The 19029-nt window shown below is 42.1% G+C and overlaps 1 protein-coding gene across 1 annotated transcript in view; it reads right to left on the bottom strand.

Annotated features, from left to right (window-relative positions):
* cd81a (CD81 molecule a) overlaps positions 1-19029 on the bottom strand; it is a 70308-nt gene that overhangs the window by 11685 nt on the left and 39594 nt on the right. Inside the window, exons 3-5 of the mRNA XM_061893527.1 lie at positions 3147-3244; positions 2986-3060; positions 408-527 (exon numbers count right to left, since the gene is read on the bottom strand). Of these exons, the coding sequence (XP_061749511.1) occupies positions 408-527; positions 2986-3060; positions 3147-3244 (293 nt within the window). The remainder of the gene's footprint in view (positions 1-407; positions 528-2985; positions 3061-3146; positions 3245-19029) is intronic.

Here is a 19029-nt window from a genome sequence, read left to right on the forward strand (position 1 = left end):
TGTTGTTCACTATTCTTTATTTATTTTCAATTGCCTTTCAAATGTCTATTCTTGGTGTTGGGTTTTAACAAATAAATTTCTCGAAAAAATGCGACTTATTTGTTTTTTTCCTTCTTTATTATGAATTTTCGGCAGGTGCGACTTATGCTCCGAAAAATACAGTACTTTCAATGCTTGAAGTTTTGGCGGTATAGTAAATAATCATGTTTTCTAAGTATTGAGCAATCATTGTGATTACAATATCAATCTAAATGATCGTGATTATTATTTTTGTTAAAGTCTTACAGCGCTACATCCGCCTTGTTTTTAATGACTACTTTGGCCTACTACGCTAATTTATTTTAATGGTCGTTATGGTGGTACTTGGAGAGCCAAGTGTTTTTATATATGGTGTGGTGGGTGTCTACCGTCTCGTGGAAGATCTTCAGCACTGAAGCGGCGGCCTTCTTCTTGTCCGTGTCAGTGAGGGTTTGTGCCGTGACTTTGTCGTAGATTGAGTCGTAGTAGTTGATCATCTCCTTGGACACCTGAGACACCCGCGAGAGGAGAAAATCAGGATGTAGTCGTGCTCTGTGTGTTTGTCCTTGTATTTCTACGCTTCTTGAGACATCAACCAGGAAAAGTACCTTCCACATGAGGACCGGTGAACAAGTCAGGACAGAAATCAGAGTCCCAATACGGAAAACCATTGCATCTAATATAAAATGTCTTATTTGCACCCGTGGTGATGAAATCTGTCAAATTAGAGTGGTCCCAAAAAGGAGGGATTGTTCAAATTGACTGTGTGTCAGTTTTAAAAGTGATCCTCTGGTCAGCATATGAAATAACAAGTGTTATTTCATATGCTAACAATTTTGCACCCCCTTTGGCCAAAATTAATAAATCAAATAAAATAAATATGTATATATAGACATACTGTAATAACATGAAGCAAATAAAAGCTTTTTTAGATAAATGCATACCAGTTCTAGCTTATAGGCTGTTCTATTTTTTTAATTTTTATCAACTTATTATTTATTTATTTTTTATTACACTATAGCACTTTGAGGTGTAAAGTGCTTTTTACAAAAAAAATCTATTATTAAATAATGAAGATTAAAAACCAATTAAAAACAAAATAAAATTCAAAAAGTAAATTAACTTAAAGCAGTCTCTCACAATGTGTCGACTTTTTTCTTATAAAACTGGGAACAATTTCTCAAATTCTTTCCGTTTCTGGAATATCCTAATATTTTCAAGTAAAATGATTACTTTTTAATGCAAAATGGTGACATTTGTCGTATAAAATTCAGACTTTTATCACAACATTGCACATTTCTTTGTTGTTCTTGTAAAACAGTGACATTTTTTGAGTAAAATGAGGACTTTTGTCATAATTTTCCCAAGTGAAATTCCGATTATTATCATAATATTGCCAACATTTTTACGTTTTCTTATAAAATTGTGACTTTTGTCAAGTAAAATTACAACTCTTTTCATAAAATTGCCAATATGTTAAAGGAAAACATTATCACCAAACCTATGCAAGCGTCAATATATACCTTGATGTTGCAGAAAAAAGACCATGTATTTTTATAACCGATTTCCAAACTATAAATGGGTGAATTTTGGCAAATTAAACGCCTTTCTGTTTATCGGTCTTTTAGCGATGACGTCAGAATGTGACGTCACCGAGATGATACAGCCGCCATTTTCATTTTCACATTACAAACACCGGGTCTCAGCTCTGTTATTTTCCGTTTTTTCGACAATTTTTTGGAACCTTGGAGACATCGTGCCTCGTCGGTGTGTTGTCGGAGGATGTAACAGCACTAACAGGGAGGGATTCAAGTTGCACCACTGGCAAGAAATCTGCCGCCAGAACCCCATTGAATGTACCAGAGTGTCTGCACATTTTACCGGCGATGCTAAGACAGACATGGCACAGAGATGTATGGATAACCTGCAGATGCATTTGCAACGATTAAGTCAACTAAATCACAAAAGGTGAGTTTTGTTGATGTTGTTGACTTATGTGCTAATCAGACATATTTGGTCACGGCATGACTGCCAGCTAATCGATGCTAACATGCTATTTACGCTAGCTGTATGTACATTTGAAACTAGATACCCACATTTAATGCGAAACAAACACTTACCAATCGACGGATTTAAGTAGCTCCAGTGTCACAAGATGCAAAAGTCCTGATCGTTTGGTCCGCACATTTTACCGGCGATGCTAATAAGGCAGCCATGCTATGGGCCACTTCATTAGGTACACCCATGCTATGGCCGAATAGCGTCAATAGCTTCAATTTCTTCTTCAATTTCGTTTTCGCTATCTGTGTTAATACATGCGTAATCTGTTGAATCGCTTAAACCGCTGAAATCCGAGTCTGAATCCGAGCTAATGTCGCTATATCTTGCTGTGGTAACCGCCATGTTGTTTGTATTGGCAGCCCTGTATGACGTCACAGGGAAATGGACAGTCGCTTCGCAAATAGCAAAAATCAAGAAATTTAAAGCTTTTTTTAGGGATATTCCTGGAGGTGTAACATTTTGAAAAAAACTTCGAAAAATAAAACAAGCCACCGGGAACTGATTTTTATTGTTTTTAACCCTTTTGAAATTGTGATAATGTTCCCCTTTAAACTTTTCATGGAAACCTGCAACTGTAAAGAGTAAAATTCCAACTTTTATCATAAAATTGCACACGTGTTCAGTTTCTCTTGTAACATTTTGACTTGAGTAAAATTACGGCTTTTATTATGATGCAGCCAAAATTCTAAGTTTTTCTTGTGAAATTATGTCCTTTTTCTTGTGAAATTCCATCTCATCTTTCACAACAAGCTTTTTCATATTTACATAGTCTGTATATATTAATAATGTTGTATATACAAATCTTTATATTTCTAGAAAAAGGTGGTCCTCAAAGAGGTAGGCATTATTTGGAGGTCTCAAGAAGGTAACAAATAGAATAATTTTTGCGTGTGTGTGTTGTCTCACAGTGTCTTTGTGCATGAAGCCCCAGATGCCAGCAGCCACCTCGCAAGCAAACAGGATGACGAGGCAGGCGAAGAACTGCAGGAGGAACAACGTAATCACATAGACATTGAATATTTGACCTGGATTTAAGTTGCTGAATATGCACACACACGGCGACTTACAGTTCCCAGCAGACACTGAGACTCCTGGATGGCGCCGTAGCAGCCGAGGAAGCCCACCACCATCATCACCGCGCCAACAGCGATCAGGATGTGGACGCCTGCCGAGACACGAAAGGTAGCTTTTGAGGGACAATCTTATTAGCAGACCTGATTTTATTATTATATGCTAGCGATGACGCTTAATAGCCAGCTGGGGGCGCAGCGCTGCTTAGTTTAGACAGTGAGTCATGTTGCAGTTATGTGTTCACAAAGTGGTTTCAGTTTCCTCTTTAAATCATCCCCATTCACTGTTTTTCATGCGGGGAGATGAAAAGTGAAGCACACGGCGGTCAGAGTAAGTTGGACTGATCACTGCATGACACGGCAAAGAACGAAAGCGGCGCTTCGGCCCTTTTCTTTGTGGCGCCACACCAGACGACAAACACAAGAGCACAGTGGGCTGATAGGAGTGTTGGTCAGAGGTCGGCTGCGGCCAGGAACCAGCAGAATGTGCAAGGATGGTCGATACGGCCTGAAATCTAAAATGCGATATATATCTGCGATAATACATGACAAAATATCATTTGACATATAAATGATGGTAGAAGCATTTCTTGACAGGTTCCAAAATTATTTGGCCACCTTTCTTGACTCACATATGAACTTAAAATGCCATACCATTCCTAACCCATAGGGGTCAATATGATGTGGGTCCACATTTTGCAGCTATTACAGCTTCAACTCTTCGGGGAGGGTTGTCCACAAGTTGCGGAGTGCGTTTATAGGAATTTTCAACCATTCTTCCAAAAGCACATTGGTGAGGTCACACGCTGATGTTGGTAGAGAAGACCTGGCTTTCAGTCACCGTTCTAATTCATCCCAAAGGTGTTCTATCGGTTTCAGGTCAGGACTCTGTGCAGGCCAGTCAAGTTTATCCACACTAGACTCTGTCATCCATGTCTTTATGGATCTTGCTTTGTGCACTGGTGCACAGTCATGTTGGAAGAGGCCCGTTCCAAACTTTTCCCACAAGTTTGGAAAATGCTTTGGTATACTGGGGCATTCAACGTTCCTTTCACTGGAACTAAGGGGCCGAGCCCAACTCATGAAAAACAACCCAACACATCACACGCTGATGTTGGTAGAGAAGACCTGGCTTTCAGTCACCGTTCTAATTCATCCCAAAGGTGTTCTATCAGTTTCAGGTCAGGACTCTGTGCAGGCCAGTCAAGTTTATCCACACTAGACTCTGTCATCCATGTCTTTATGGATCTTGCTTTGTGCACTGGTGCACAGTCATGTTGGAAGAGGCCCGTTCCAAACTTTTCCCACAAGTTTGGAAAATGCTTTGGTATACTGGGGCATTCAACGTTCCTTTCGCTGGAGCTAAGGGGTCGAGCCCAACTCATGAAAAACAACCCAACACATCACACGCTGATGTTGGTAGAGAAGACCTGGCTTTCAGTCACCGTTCTAATTCATCCCAAAGGTGTTCTATCGGTTTCAGGTCAGGACTCTGTGCAGGCCAGTCAAGTTTATCCAGACTAGACTCTGTCATCCATGTCTTTATGGATCTTGCTTTGTGCACTGGTGCTCAGTCATGTTGGAAGAGGCCCGTTCCAAACTTTTCCCACAAGTTTGGAAAATGCTTTGGTATACTGGGGCATTCAACGTTCCTTTCACTGGAGCTAAGGGGCCGAGCCCAACTCATGAAAAACAACCCAACACTATAATTCCTCCTCCACCAAATTTCACATTCGGCACATAACAGTCCAAAATGTACCGTTCTCCTGGCAACCTCCAAACCCAGACTCGTTCATTAGATTGCCAGATGGAAAAATCATGATTCTTGAAAATTTTTTTTTTTGCAAAAAAGCAATCTGAAGTTGTCTTTATTTTTTAGTTTTAATGCCATGATTTTAATAATCCGGCATGTGTGTGCAGAGATTTTCCTCCATGCAGCTCCTGAGCTAAAATGAGTTTGACACCCCTGGTTTATTGATTTTTAAACTGTGGTATAAGTACAAATAATCACTTAATTAAATATTCAAACACAGTGTTACCGTTCAAACTGTGTGTACCGTTACAGTGGTCAAAATATTAAATATCATTGTTGAATAAAACATCTGACTTGTTTTTAATGAATAAATAGACCTACTTCGCTACTGGTTTTTAATGTTGGTCATTATGGCGGTCCTGGGAGAGACAAGAGTTTTCCAAAGTGGTGTTTGGTGAAAAAAGATTTCCAAACCACTACCAACACCACCAACAACGTTTTTATTGTGTGAATAGTTGGTAGGTGTGTGATTGACAGGTGTAGCTCACCTCTCCCCCAAAATTGGAAAAGGATGGGGGAAAAATATATTTGTTGTTTTAATAATGTTTCTGTAGGAGGACAAACATAACACAAACCTCCCTACTTGTTAAAAATCCCTCTGTTTAATGTTTGTGTTTATGCTTCACTGATGACAGTATTTGGCCAGTGCAGTTTTCTCCTACTAATTCTGGCTGTCCTTGAACTCACCATAGTTTGTTTACATGTACAGCTTTCTCCGTTGCTGCCACAGAAAGACATGTTTTATGCTACTCCTCCTTTGTCTCATTTTGGCCACCAAACGTTTTATGCTGTTCGTAAATGCACAAAGGTGAGCTTTGTTGATGTTAGTGACTTGTTGGAGTGCTAATAATCCATGCTAACATGCTATTTAGGCTAGCAGTGTGTACATATTGCACCATTATGCCTCGTTTGTAGGTACATTTTGTGTCCTGGGCATGACGTTAAAGTGCCTCCGGCAGTGGAGGCTCTTCTATGGGCTCGTGGGGAACTAGGACGTTAACAACCTTTAGTACAGTTACCCCAGGTGGCCCTTGGCAAAAGCCTAGTACCTGACTGCCCCCTACGGTGAAGACCTCAACGGCGGAGCAGGCGGAAGACGGTAGATGTAAGAACTACCACAACAGCCACCCCAGTTATAGGGAAATAACAACCCAAGATCTCAACGGTGGAACAGGCGGGAGGATGCTAACCCTGGAAAAAGGTCCCCAGTCATCTTGGACTCCAAGCCCCTTACTTCATTATTACCCTTACATAAGGCTTTTAACTTTTTGGGGCTCCAGACGAATTAGTTTTTTGTATTTTTGGTTCAATATGGCTCTTTCAACACGTTGGGTTGCCGACCTCTGCTCTCAGTGGATGAATATTATATGTCATTTGATGCACATATACCAAATAGTCAATCAATCAATCAATGTTTACTTATATAGCCCTAAATCACTAGTGTCTCAAAGGGCTGCACAAACCACCACGACATCCTCGGTAGGCCCACATAAGGGCAAGGAAAACTCACACCCAGTGGGACATCGGTGACAATAATGACCCAGTGGGACGTCGGTGACAATGATGACTATGAGAACATGATACTGTGATACTGATGATACTGATGACTATGAGAACATATGAGAACATGATACTGTGAAAGATCAATCCATAATGGATCCAACACAGTCGCGAGAGTCCAGTCCAAAGCGGATCCAACACAGCAGCGAGAGTCCCGTTCACAGCGGAGCCAGCAGGAAACCATCCCAAGCGGAGGCTGATCAGCAGCGCAGAGATTTTAAGTCTCATCTTAAAACTCATCTGTAAAACTCATCTGTATACTCTAGCCTTTAAATAGACCTCCTTTTTAGACCAGTTGATCTGCCGCTTCTTTTCTTTCTCCAATGTCCCCCCCTCCCTTGTGGAGGGGGTCCGGTCCGATGACCATGGATGAAGTACTGACTGTCCAGAGTCGAGACCCAGGATGGACCGCTCGTCGGGACCCAGGATGGACCGCTCGCCTGTATCGGTTGGGGACATCTCTACGCTGCTGATCCGCTTGAGATGGTTTCCTGTGGACGGGACTCTCACTGCTGTCTTGGAGCCACTATGGATTGAACTTTCACAGTATCATGTTAGACCCGCTCGACATCCATTGCTTTCGGTCCCCTAGAGGGGGGGGGGGTTGCCCACATCTGAGGTCCTCTCCAAGGTTTCTCATAGTCAGCATTGTCGCTGGCGTCCCACTGAATGTGAATTCTCCCTGCCCACTGGGTGTGAGTTTTCCTTGCCCTTTTGTGGGTTCTTCCGAGGATGTTGTAGTCGTAATGATTTGTGCAGTCCTTTGAGACATTTGTGATTTGGGGCTATATAAATAAACATTGATTGATTGAGAGATGTCCCCAGCCGATACACAGGCGAGCAGTACATGGCCACCGGATCGGACCGGACTCCCTCCACAAAGGAGAGTGGGACATAGAAGAAAAAGAAAAGAAACGGCAGATCAACTGGTCTAAAAAGGGAGTCTATTTAAAGGCTAGAGTATACAAATGAGTTTTAAGGTGAGACTTAAATAGTGCAACCTTACACGGTAAATAATGTGTTTCTGTGGCAGCCAAGCGGTGATGTCATGGCGCGGCAATGAAGAAGAAGAGCAGAGGCCGTCGTCGTCAGTCCTGCTTGTCAAGACATAATTCAATTGTGGCCCGACAGCTCGTACGCCCCGCCCCCACTCTGTCCACCACTCACGCTAATGCTAATTTCTAAATCGATATCTTGGCAGCCGCCCAAAGCCATGGCGTCATCTTTTCAGTTGCACCTCTCACGGTCGCTCCCTTTCATCCCGTTTTCTCTCGGCGGCAACACAACAGCAGCCGTCTGAAACGATGCTCTCAATAATTCCATTTACTTAAATGTCCCTTCCTGCCTGTCTTGATTTCATCTCCCGCCCTGCCATTTCGTGCTTTTCTGCATCCAGCTGCTCGAAGGGGGATCTCATTTTTGTAACCCAATTCTCTGTTGTGGGGGTTTCATTTTCATGCCAGTCGTAAATCTGGTGAGCAGTCACGATTTTTTTTTATAATTCTCTCAACAAACAGTTTGGAAGACCATGTATGGCAACCTGTGAAGGATATGCAACGCTTCTTCTTGAGAAGAGAGTGGTTTATTGCATGTAAGAATCGTGTTTTTAAACTGGCATTAAAACAATTTATTTGCTAAAGGCCCACTACCTATTTTGCAAAAAAACAACAAAAAAAACCAATCAACATTTGTACAATTATATACCCAATTCTTTCTTTTGCTGATAAGCGGTTGACTAGGGCGTGTCTCTATGCAGCATGAAGCCGCAGCACACCATCGACGCCCTGACCAATTGCAACAAAATAGGGCGTGGTCGGAAAATAGGCTGCAGAGTCCATGTCGGCCAAAAGGAGAAGAATACAGATTTCCTCTGTTCTATTTAGGAAAATGTACTAAAGGTCACCGCAGAGAGAGAATCATTTTTGCAAGCCTTTGAAATGAGCAGTAAGGCAGGGGTTCTTAACCTTTTTGACCCCGGGGGCTCAACTTTTCCACGACAGAAGGCCCTGGGGCCCACTCAGTTATTAACATGATTGGATTAGTAATCATACTCTTGATTTCAATCATACGTAATAAGTACATCTAAGCTACTGTATTTACAGTTTTAACAGGATCAACCTTGTCAAATGATAAAAAAACGTGTTCGGCACAAATATCTATGATTAAATCAGGCGGACTACAAAACTAAATATTAACCAAATATACAATAAAATTACGCAATCTTAAATAATTGATATTAAATAGTAAAATGCTTCTAAAATACATTTTTTTAAAGTGCAAATGAAAATACAAAATCTCTAGACTTCGGTCTGTTAGATCAGTGGTTCTCAAATGGGGGTACTTGAAGGTACGTGAGATTTTTCAAAAATATTCTAAAAAAATAGCAACAATTCAAAAATGCTTTATAAATAAATTAATTGAATAATACTTCAACAAAATATGATTGTAAGTTCATAAACTGTGAAAAGAAATGCAACAATGCAATATTCAGTGTTGACAGTTAGATTTTTTGTGGATATATTCCATAAATATTGATGTTAAAGATTTCTTTTTTTGTGAAGCAATGTTTAGAATTAAATTGATGAATCCAGATGGATCTCTATTACAATCCCCAAAGAGGGCACTTTAAGTTGATGATTACTTCTATGTGTAGAAATCTTTATTTATAATTGAATCACTTGTTTATTTTTCAACAAGTTTTTAGTAATCTTTATATCTTTTTTTCCAAATAGTTCAAGAAAGACCACTACAAATGAGCAATATTTTGCACTGTTATACAATTTAATACATCAGAAACTGATGACATAGTGCTGTATTTTACTTCTTTATCGCTTTTTTTCAACCAAAAATGCTTTGCTCTGATTAGGGAGTACTTGAATTAAAAAAAAATGTTCACAGGGGGTACATCACTGAAAAAAGGTTGCGAACCGCTGTGTTAGATATTGCCATTACTGCCACAATGGGCTCCCGCGTTATGGTTCAGAAGTACTGCAGTGGAGGACCCTTTATTTGTTGGGAATTGTGTCCATCACATAGGGTTTTCTTTTTTTTATGCATTCTAAATCGCAAATTAACCCTAGCAAAAGTCAGCTAACATTGGAGTCAATGATAGTCAATAGCATCCAAAAACCTCCATCCTTTTATATAAGCATTGTAAGTATATATGTAATATAGTAACGTTCATAGTAACGTGTAATGTTTACTTTAAAGTTTAGTCTTTATTTAAAGGGACAATGCACAGAAACATTAAGCTCAAAGACAGATATGTTCCGTACCAGATTATAGCTGAATAGCTCATTTCCATCTGCAGTCCCTGGCTACCTAAATTAAATGGATACAAAAATTATGCAATAAAATTATGATGATAAAAATCATACCCCAACATGTAATCAAATTAAGAAAAGTCATAAAATGCCCTTTCATGGACACATACTATTCATATATTTTGCTCATTTAAGGCGTCATATTAATGCCACAGACACATCAGAACATTTGCTTTTACCTTCAACAACAACAAAATGCTAAACAAGATATAGAAACACAATAAAGCCATCACTTATTGTACAATGTCTGCTCTCACTTGCATGCTGACTGATGGGATGCCTGTCTTTTCACGTGGTTCTCGCCATCTCCGGGTATAACTTAAATGGCAAAGCTGACCAACTTCTCGGTTTATGTCCACAAACTTCCACTATATAAGTGAGGGGCATGATTTATAATCTGGAAATAACTATTACCAGCTCAGAGGCGATGCAGCAGCTCACCGCCTCATTATGTCAAGATAGCAGCATGAGCTAGATCGCTCTCTGTGATCAGTGCGCCGCTGAAAATAGTTTGTCTGTGTTAGTGCTAGGAATAACTATCGCTAATACTTGGGTTACCGTATTTTACGGACCTTAGGGCACACCGGATTAAAAAGCATACTACTGATGAGTGGTCTATTTTTTTTTTTATAGCTTTTGTCATATATACAGCGCACATGATTATAGGGCGCATTAAAGGAGTCATATAATATATATATTTTTTTTTTCTAAAGTGAAAACATGTAATGGTGGTTCTTTGGTCAAAATGTTGCATAGATCAATCAATCAATCAATCAATGTTTACTTATATAGCCCTAAATCACTAGTGTCTCAAAGGGCTGCACAAACCACCACGACATCCTCGGTAGGCCCACATAAGGGCAAGATGATATTTTACAGATCATCTTCAAGCCGCTTTCTGACAATCGCTTCCGGATGCGTCGTTTTGTGGGCGGTCTTATTTACGTGGCTCTTCTTCAGCAGCGTATTTTCACCATCATCTTTGTTGTAGCAGTGTAGCGTGCAAGGACGGGAGTGGAAGAAGTGTCAAAAGATGGCGCTTACAGTTTTAATGACATTCAGACTTTACTTCAATCAACAACAACCGTCCGACCGGAACTTTCTTATAACTGAAGTTTCTTGAGTGAATAATGTAAAATCACTACACCCGTATGTTTTAGCGCTTTTCATGGCGAGTTTACTGACCGATAGAAGTAAAAACTTATAGACTACGGTGTCGGTACGGACTACAAAGGCGGACGCGTGCAATTCTTTCAGGACTTATGCAGATCCCAAATACAGACCAGCAGGTACCAGAAGGTAGGAATGGTTGCTTTTGTATTGTGAAGTGAATTATATTTATATAGTGCTTTTCTCTAGCGACTCAAAGCGCTTTACATAGTGAAACCCAATACCTAAGTTAGATTTAAACCAGTGTGGGTGGCACTGGGAACAGGTGGGTAAAGTGTCTTGCCCAAGGACACAACGGCAGTGATTAGGATGGCGGAAGCGGGAATCGAACCGGGAACCCTCAAGTTGCTGGCACGGCCACTCTACCAACTGAGCTATGCCGAGCCATTATATTGAGAAACAAAACGGCAAATATGTATTACCTTATACACTCCAAAATAATGCTCGTATATTGAAGCACATCAAGCGGTGTGGCTTCACAGCTTACCAAAGTCGTACTAAAATATTTTGATAGATTTTTGAGTGTTGTGTGTAATGTTCTATATATTCAATGGAACATGTCAAATGTTTGTGTTGATTAATTGTGTCATATTGCCATCATAGTGCAGTCTACACATATCTTTTATGTTTGACTGCCATCTACTGGTCACACTTGTCATTACACCATGTACCAAATAAATGTTAAATGGTAAATGGGTTGTACTTGTATAGCGCTTTTCTAACTTTTTAAGGAACTCAAAGCGCTTTGACACTATTCCCACATTCACACACTGATGGAGGGAGCTGCCATGCAAGACGCTCACCAAGACCCATCAGGAGCAAAGGTGAAGTGTCTTGCTCAAGGATACAAAAGCCGTGACTAGGATGGTAAAAGGTGGGGATTGAGCCAGTGACCCTCAGATTGCTGATAAGATAAAATTGCTTTAAGGTCGGTAAGCAAAACCAGAATTATTCCGCACATTAGGCCCACTGTCGAGTTTTGAGAAAAAAAAACGTTAAGTGTGCCTTATAGTCTGGAAAATACCGTAATATTCTGGTCACGAAAAAGTATTGTTGGCAGTTTACAGATGTTTTTGTAGAAGGCAAAATAGTGTACTCCATTAGCTGCATTGTTAGCCACCTTGTACTTGCCATATTTTACTACTTAAAACACATTAAAAAATATGTGTATTCTCGTCTTACTTTATTTGAATAGAACAGGTTTTAAAATTCACTATGAAGCTTTCATTCCTGAGCAATCGCTGCAACTCAAACTCGCGGACTATTTAAAAGGCCATCAAATAGTCTGTGAAAGAGGAAATCATGGACCAAGGCGAGCAGGAAAAGGCTCGTAGCGGGTAAACAATCCATTGTGGAGTTCATCCTCCCAACAGCGAGCAACAAAACGGAACGCAGGTGGAATACCTCTTGGACGGCTTGACCCGCGTAATAAAGTGCTGATGAATCGTTCCTCCAGATGTGTTGGGCCAGCAGTAATTAGCGGGCCATTGTTGGAGACACAATGAAAGACTGCTTCCCGTTTCCTGTCATATCCCGGTGATTGGTTTTCAAAGAACATGTTGGATAACTTCATTTTGGCCTTGCTCATCATTTCTGAATTGTTCAAAAGCATTACCAGGTCTGTTCTCTTTAGAAGTAGGTTAATGACTACGTTTGGGGAAAGACTAGGTTTGGGGGAAAAAAACGGGGTGCCAAGAACTTTCCTACTGGAACATTCCGGAGAGGGACATCATCACTTTATATTTCCAGTACAGGCAGTGGTTCAGCTAATTAGCACCGTGTCTTGCAATATGTCGCAGCCTCTAACCGCATCTCGGCACTCGGCGGCCATCATGGAAGCGACAGCGGCGGTTTTGGGCATGGGTTTGGAAGAAGGCCATCGATGTCTGTCCTCACACAGACTAAATGAACTTGAACGTGCTCAGAGTCGACTGAACTGTTCGGTTAAACCATGATTCAGGATTGGTCAATGGTTATCAAATGACTTCCTCGCAAGTCATGTCATGCAGACGTGTGGCGACTTGCTCACGATGGCAGATAAAGAAACATGACGGGATTGGAAGCCGGCTGCATCTGATTCCAACACATACCACCTGGTGAAGTAAGAGCTTAGTCTGCGGTCCATGATAATAATAATAGATTTTATTTCTAAAAAGCACTTTACATTGAGTAAACAACCTCAAAGTGCTACAGTGTATTAAAAAAAGAAAAAGAAAAAGATAAAAGTGAAAAAAACAACAACAAAAAACTAGAACTAGTATGCATATATGTAAAAGTAAAAAGTTTTTTTTAAAGAAGAGTTTTTAAGCCTTTTAAAAGCATCTACAGTCCGTGGTGCCCTCAGGTGGTCAGGGAGTGCCTTCCACAGACTGGGAGCGGCGGAGCAGTCTCCCGTTGTTCGTAACTTTGTTTAGCCTTTGGAGGATTTGGGGGTGGGGGGGGGAGTAGTCCTTTGAGGTAGAGGGGGGCATTTCAAAGGAGGCACTGGTGGGTTAGTAGGGAGAATTTGTATTCAATCCTGAGTGGAATTCTCAATCCATTGAAGGGATTTGAGAATTGGTGTGATGTGGTCACATTTCCTTTTTTTTTTTTTTTTTCATTTTATTGACATCTAGCATCAGACTTTTCCATCCACTAAATCATATTCACATAAATCACATAGCCGTTGTCTGCCCTAAATGTCAAAAGTATTTTTTGTTTATATACCATTCATACCACCCCCCCCCCCCCCCCCAAAAAAAGAAAAAGAAACAAACAGAGAAAACAGTAACAAGGTAATATCTACACATACATCAATATGAACATTACACAAGGGTTAAGCAAAAAATAAATAATCCATTGATAATAATAATAAACAGAAATAAAATAAAACATATACAGATACTTATATGTATATATACACATATACACATATAGAGAGTAATCTTTTTTTTTTTTTTTTTTTAAACATTACACTAATTCGAGAGATTTAAGTCAGGCTTATGGGGCGTGACATAATTGACCCAGTTTTCCCAGTATGAAGTAAATTTCTCCGAATTTATAAAGGCAGTTATATTCTCCATTTTATATATGTCCATTGTGGTTTCCATCCATTGCTTCAGAGTTGGGCTCTCCTGGGATATCAATTTCCTAGTGATGGTCTTTTTACAAGCCACCAGTAGGATATTCCATCCATCCATCCATCATCTTCCGCTTATCCGAGGTCGGGTCGCGGGGGCAGCAGCCTAAGCAGGGAAGCCTAGACTTCCCTATCTCCAGCCACTTCGTCTAGCTCTTCCCGGGGGATCCCGAGGCGTTCCCAGGCCAGCCGGGAGACATAGTCTTCCCAACGTGTCCTGGGTCTTCCCCGTGGCCTCCTACCAGCTGGACTTGCCCTAAACACATCCCTAGGGAGGCGTTCGGGTGGCATCCTGACCAGATGCCCGAACCACCTCATCTGGCTCCTCTCGATGTGGAGGAGCAGCGGCTTTACGTTGAGCTCCTCCCGGATGGCAGAGCTTCTCACCCTATCTCTAAGGGAGAGCCCCGCCACCCGGCGGAGGAAACTCATTTCGGCCGCTTGTACCCGTGATCTTATCCTTTCGGTCATGACCCAAAGCTCATGACCATAGGTGAGGATGGGAACGTAGATCGACCGGTAAATTGAGAGCTTTGCCTTCCGGCTCAGCTCCTTCTTCACCACAACGGATCGATACAACGTCCGCATTACTGAAGACGCCGCACCGATCCGCCTGTCGATCTCACGATCCACTCTTCCCCCACTCGTGGACAAGACTCCTAGGTACTTGAACTCCTCCACTTGGGGCAGGGTCTCCTCCCCAACCCGGAGATGGCACTCCACCCTTTTCCGGGCGAGAACCATGGACTCGGACTTGGAGGTGCTGATTCTCATTCCGGTCGCTTCACACTCGGCTGCGAACCGATCCAGTGAGAGCTGAAGATCCCGGCCAGATGAAGCCATCAGGACTACATCATCTGCAAAAAGCAGAGACCTAATCCCGTGGCCACCAAACCGGAACCCCTCAACGCCTTGGCTGCGCCTAGAAATTCTGTCCATAAAAGTTATGAACAGAATCGGTGACAAAGGACAGCCTTGGCGGAGTCCAACCTTCACTGGAAACGTGTCCGACTTACTGCCAGCAATGCGGACCAAGCTCTGACACTGATCATACAGGGAGCGGACCGCCACAATAAGACATTCCGATACCCCATACTCTCTGAGCACTCCCCACAGGACTTCCCGAGGGACACGGTCGAATGCCTTCTCCAAGTCCACAAAGCACATGTAGACTGGTTGGGCAAACTCCCATGCACCCTCAAGAACCCTGCCGAGAGTATAGAGCTGGTCCACAGTTCCACGACCAGGACGAAAACCACACTGTTCCTCCTGAATCCGAGGTTCGACTATCCGGCGAAGCCTCCTCTCCAGTACACCTGAATAAACCTTACCGGGAAGGCTGAGGAGTGTGATCCCACGATAGTTGGAACACACTCTCCGGTCCCCCTTCTTAAAGAGAGGAACCACCACCCCGGTAGGATATTCATTAAGTATTTATCTTTCTTCAGCCAATCTTGAGGTGCAAGTCCAAAAAACAAAGTTTTACTTTCAAGGGGTATTTCTCGTTTAAAAATAACCTGTATAGCTTGGTGCATCTCTTTCCAATAGTCCTTTATGGTGGAGCAGTCCCAGAAAACATGGTAGTGGTTTGCGTTTGAATTCCCACAATTTCCCCAGCAGGCAGGGGAGTCATCATAATGAGACTTCTGAGAAGGTGTAATAAAAAATCGGAACAAACTTTTCCAGCCAAACTCCCTCCACTTGGGTGAGCTGGTACAAGTCCATTGATACTTCCATATTATTGTCCATTCTTCCTCCGATATATTTATCCCTCCTTCCTTCTCCAATTTTGTTTCAATATAGGAAGCTGAGTATGATTTCATATTCATGCTGGGGATCCCGACAAGAAGTGTGTTGCAGTAGTCGAGCCTGGAGTAGACAAAGGCGTGGACGAGCCTCGCGACATAAGAGAGTGAGTGAGGGACGCGGCTTAGCAATATCCACACAAACATCCATCCATCCATTTTCTACCGCTTAAAAACGCATATTCTTTGTGGATTGTGTCCAATTCCAGCTTTAGTGATCCACTTTCTGCACATGATCCCTTTTCTACATGGATCAGGCACAGGAAAGAGAGCTGGGATGCTGCAAAAGTGTCAAATTACCGTATTTTTTGGACTATAAAGTCCTTTTATTTTCTCAAAAATCGACAGTGCGCCGTATGTCCGCCTAATATATGGCATAGTTCTGGTTGTGCTTACTGATTTCGAAGTAATTTTATATGGTACATGATGTAATGATAAGTGTGACCAGTAGATGGCAGCCTTACATAAGAGATAAGTGTAGACTGCAATATGATGGCAGTAAACACCAAAACTTTAAAAGTTCCATTGAAAATATAGAACATTACACACGGAAGTTAAAACTGTTTTTAGTACGATTTCGGTAAACTATGAAACCACACATCTTGATGGATTGTCTGCACATTTAACATACAAATATTATTATTATCAGAGATGTCCGATAATATCGGACTGCCAATATTATCGGCCAATAAACGGTTTAGAATGTATTATCGGAAATTATCGGTATCAAAATTATCAATATCGCTTTCAAAAAAGTAAAATGCATGACTTTTTAAAAACGCCGCTGTGTACACGGACATAGATAGAAGTACAGAACGGCAATAAACGTTGCGTGCCGGCCCAGTCTAATAATATCTACGACTTTTCACACACAAGTGAATGCAATGCATACTTGGTCAACAGCCATACAGATCACACTGAGCGTGGCCGTATAAATAACTTTAACACTGTTACAAATATGCGCCACACTGTGAACCCACACCAAACAAAAATGACAAACATCTCGGGAGAACATCCGCACCGTAACACAACAGAACAAATACCCAGGATCCCTTGCAGCACTAACTCTTCCGGGATGCTGCAATATACACCCTCCGCTACCCCCTAGCCCCCACAACTTAACCCTTGTGTAATGTTCATATTGTTGTAACTCAGCCAATGTTTGTGGGTCTGATGGACCCGTTGCATTTTGTGGCTTTTAATGCCTCACAATCAAACACACTTTTATGTTAAAATACTGAACAGATGTTTACCTTATCCCAATAAACATCTGTTCAGTATTTTAACATAAAAGTGTTTGATTGTGAGGCATTAAAAGTTTACCTAATCCCAATAAACACCTGTTTGGTATTTTAACATAAAAGGGTTTGATTGTGAGGCATTAAAAGCCACAAAATGCAACAGGTCCACCAGACCCACAAACACTGGCTGAGTAACAACAATTGGAGCCTTGCACAGAAAATTTCCCTGCCAGTTTCTGCAACCCACAGGGATTCTTCTTTTGTGTTACTGCACCTGCGGTTTCCACGCAAGGTTGCAACATTGTTTGTCAACACTCTGCTCTCATTTTCTCGCACATTTGACCCTCTGATGTTCTGTGTACCTACACTCTGTCCTCCTCCTGTCAAGGCCTGCTGTGTGTGTGTGTGTGTGTGTGTGTGTGTGTGTGTGTGTGTGTGTGTGTGTGTGTGTGTGTGTGTGTGTGTGTGTGTGTGTGTGTGTGGTACACAGAACATCAACTTCCACACTTCTATTAGCCCCGGGTCCAGTGCACCAGGACATCTTATATGTAATAGAAATATGTAGGGGGGCGGGGGGGTGTCATTATTAGCCCAGGGTTCTGTGTACCGGGACATTTTATATGTAATAGAAATATGTAGGGGGTGTGTGCGGTCATTAAATATGTATTCGGATATATGTTCTTCACAGAAAATGAGCCAAAGTCAATGAGTCTCATTTTGAAAAATTAATTGTATCATTTTTCTTCTAATAAAAAAGGAAAACGGGTCCCACAGACCCGAACACCACACAAAAATATCAGTAATCATCGAAATGAACACTTGTATCATGATCCAGTTTTTAGCCATATTGCCCTGCCCTACTATATCGCCTAGAAGGGGCAGACGATGGCGACTTGGGTGGGAGAATTTCCTGGCAGCAGGCAGACGGGAGGGGCGGAGAAAGAGGAGGAGGATGGAGGGATAGGAGGGTATTTGGGTGAATGGTTGGGGGAGGGAAGGACAAAAAAAAGGAATAAAAAAAAAAGAGAGACAGCGTGACTCGAATGCTAACCACCACCAGATGGAGGAGAAGAAGAGAGGGGCCTCAGTGGAGGCAAGGAGGGAGAATTTTCACAGGGGAGGGAGTAGGAGGGGTGGGGCCGGTGAGGAATTTTTTCCGATAGCAACAAGGTTTTTCCTCCTTTCCTTGAAAATGAGAGGGAGTCTTTTTGCAATGGGGAGGATGCAATCCTGGGAGGCGTTACCGCCATCACAAGACGGCAATAACAGACCACCTTTCTTTCGGCTTTCTGGCTCGCATTTTTCATCTTCTCGCCTCCTCTCTGCAGGCGTTGGCGCGACGCGACCCGTTTGAGGGGTGTCACATGATCCACGTTGGTCGCGGTCACGAGGCGATGGCGGCGAGGGGCGAGGCTCCCTTAAAAACATTTCACACCGCTGCACCAACCTCGCCGCCACTTACTGTAAGAAGGGACATGTGACGCCTGTGTCCCAAGGGAGTTCTGGGAAAGCTCAGTTAGGAGGACGTTCTGGTTTAGGAAACACTCGCGAGAGTGGCATGAAGGGGCGGGGCAGGCCTTTGAGGAGGAGGAGCAAATAAGCGTGTGGCGAGGCTTGGAAAATGAGGTTATATTCAAGAATGATGTTGTGAATGGTAGACAAGTGCCAGCCTCTTCGATTGGTAGGTGTTAAACCTCAGAGAAAGGAAACCAAGGTCGGTTGCGGTCGATTCGTGCACTTCCATACTTAAAGCCTAATCTAATAAAAGTTGGCGTACTTTAAAACACCTGCAAACTTGTGCGGAGAGGATTGCGCCTCCTAAAGGGGAACTGCACTGTTTTGGGAATTTT

Source organism: Nerophis ophidion, linkage group LG02 (assembly GCF_033978795.1).
Source record: "Nerophis ophidion isolate RoL-2023_Sa linkage group LG02, RoL_Noph_v1.0, whole genome shotgun sequence".
Lineage (NCBI taxonomy): Eukaryota > Metazoa > Chordata > Actinopteri > Syngnathiformes > Syngnathidae > Nerophis > Nerophis ophidion.